Here is a 1680-nt window from a genome sequence, read left to right as displayed (position 1 = left end):
AACTGCAAATAGCTCTGTCATCACGGCACTGTTGGAGGTTACTAGAGAAAAACAAACTTTTATTTTGAAAATACTCGTCCGGAAACATTAGGCGCACAAACCGGAAGCACTTTGTAAATCTGACCTTTCTCACAACTAGCATGAGCAGCTGCAGCACCTGTCATAAAACTGTGACAGTGACAATTTGTCTCCGTGCGGACAATTTTGTTGGACATTTGAGGACACGTACGAAAAAGCAGGAGGGGCGTGGTGTCTAGTTTTTCTGTCCGCTCGCTTTCAACAAAAGGACGTAGGTGTTTGTGTTTGTGTATTAGCTTTAGCATTAGCATTGGCTCCCACCATCCAGTCCAATGTCAGCAGCAGCAGCAGCGCCGCCGGCAGGAGGAGCAGGCGACACGGTGGCCAAACCCAGCCAGATGTTTAAAGGCTGCTGGAGCTGTCGGCTCATCTCCGGCGGGGGGCTGGTCCTGTCCGGGGCCTATGTGTTCATGGCAGCCCGGAAAACGATGAGACTAGGCGGACCCACATCCATGGGCACGGTGGCGCAGATCACATTTGCTGCAAGTGAGTCAACTCTTGTGGCAGCGTTACTTCTTGTAGGACAGAGGTCTTCAACAGGGGGTCCGTGACCCCTGGTGGGTCCGCGGAGGTACAGCAGAGGGGTCGCAAAATTTTTGGTTGATCAGATAATTTTTTAAATATTTCCATTGAAATGCTTACATTTAAATAGCTTGTCTCCAGGATTATCTTGCAATTGACAAACATTGTTGATATTGGCATTGGTGTTAAGGTCTGTTAATAAATGGCAGAGGGACGGCCACTCTACTCACTGTACCTGTACACGTTTAGAAAAAACATGAATATATGAACCTGCCTGTGTATTATATGAAAAGCTTAGTATTGAATGCACAATAACAAATTACGTTTACATGGTACTGGGTCCCAGTTTACACATTTAAAAAAATATATATAGGCCTAGTAGGGGTCCCTGCTCCATCTCTATGTCAGTTTAGGGGTCCTTGGCCAAACATGTTCAGGGTTGTTCCATATGTCTATGGGTTATTCATTGTAAGTGACACACTGTGTTTTGTCTCTCAGGTTTGGCCGCGTGGGGAATCGTCCTCATCGCTGATCCAGTGGGGAAGGCTCAGAGGAAGACGTGAGGACTGTTCAGAGACAGTGAACAAGTGAATGTGTTGTTGAATGTGACATGGACTGATGGGGACAATGTGTGGACAGTGACACCAAGGGAAAGACGCTGTCCCCTGCTTACCTGCAGGAAAGTGTGTTTGTCTCATGCTCAAGCACGAGAAAGGATTTTTGTTGGCATCGTGTGGATGAACCCATTAACAGGTAGTTAATGAGTGCTTCAATTAAAATGGAAGAAATGAAAATCTCCTGGTCATCATTGGGGTGTTGGTATGGTATGGTAGGTATATGAGCTTTCTATCGTTAACGATTTGACATTAATTGACAGTTCTAATGACCAGCAGTTAAAGCAGAAGTAAGCGGAATGTTTGTGTTTATATAAGTCTTAAATAGTTCTATCTTCCGACAGCAATCACTTATATAGTGTTTGGTCTGAAACATGGGTCTGTCAGTCACTCTGCTCTGCTGTAAGCCGAGGAGAAAACTTTCCTTGTATCCTACAACCTTTATCCAATGAGGAGAGAGAACGGC

At 45.4% G+C, this 1680-nt stretch overlaps 1 protein-coding gene across 1 annotated transcript; it reads left to right on the top strand.

Moving 5' to 3' along the window:
* Positions 1–111: 111 nt before the first annotated feature.
* LOC310994042 (distal membrane-arm assembly complex protein 1-like) lies at positions 112–1387 on the top strand. The gene is made up of 2 exons (XM_083982556.1): positions 112–564; positions 1099–1387. Exons 1-2 carry the CDS (start codon positions 351–353, stop codon positions 1161–1163), a joined length of 279 nt encoding a protein of 92 aa, XP_083838682.1. The 5' UTR covers positions 112–350; the 3' UTR covers positions 1164–1387.
* The last annotated feature ends 293 nt before the right edge of the window (positions 1388–1680 follow it).

The sequence above is a fragment of the Trachurus trachurus genome (assembly GCF_905171665.1).
Source record: "Trachurus trachurus genome assembly, chromosome: 11".
Taxonomy (NCBI): Eukaryota; Metazoa; Chordata; class Actinopteri; order Carangiformes; family Carangidae; genus Trachurus; species Trachurus trachurus.
Note: the sequence above shows the minus strand (reverse complement) of the source record. Positions and strands in the feature narration are given on the sequence as shown.

Bases quoted from the DNA above. Each gene is read 5' to 3' on its own strand.
- LOC310994042 (XM_083982556.1), top strand. From the start codon at position 351: ATGTCAGCAGCAGCAGCAGCGCCGCCGGCAGGAGGAGCAGGCGACACG. The intron at 565-1,098 runs GTGAGTCAACTC...TTTGTCTCTCAG, and splicing joins GCAGATCACATTTGCTGCAA to GTTTGGCCGCGTGGGGAATC.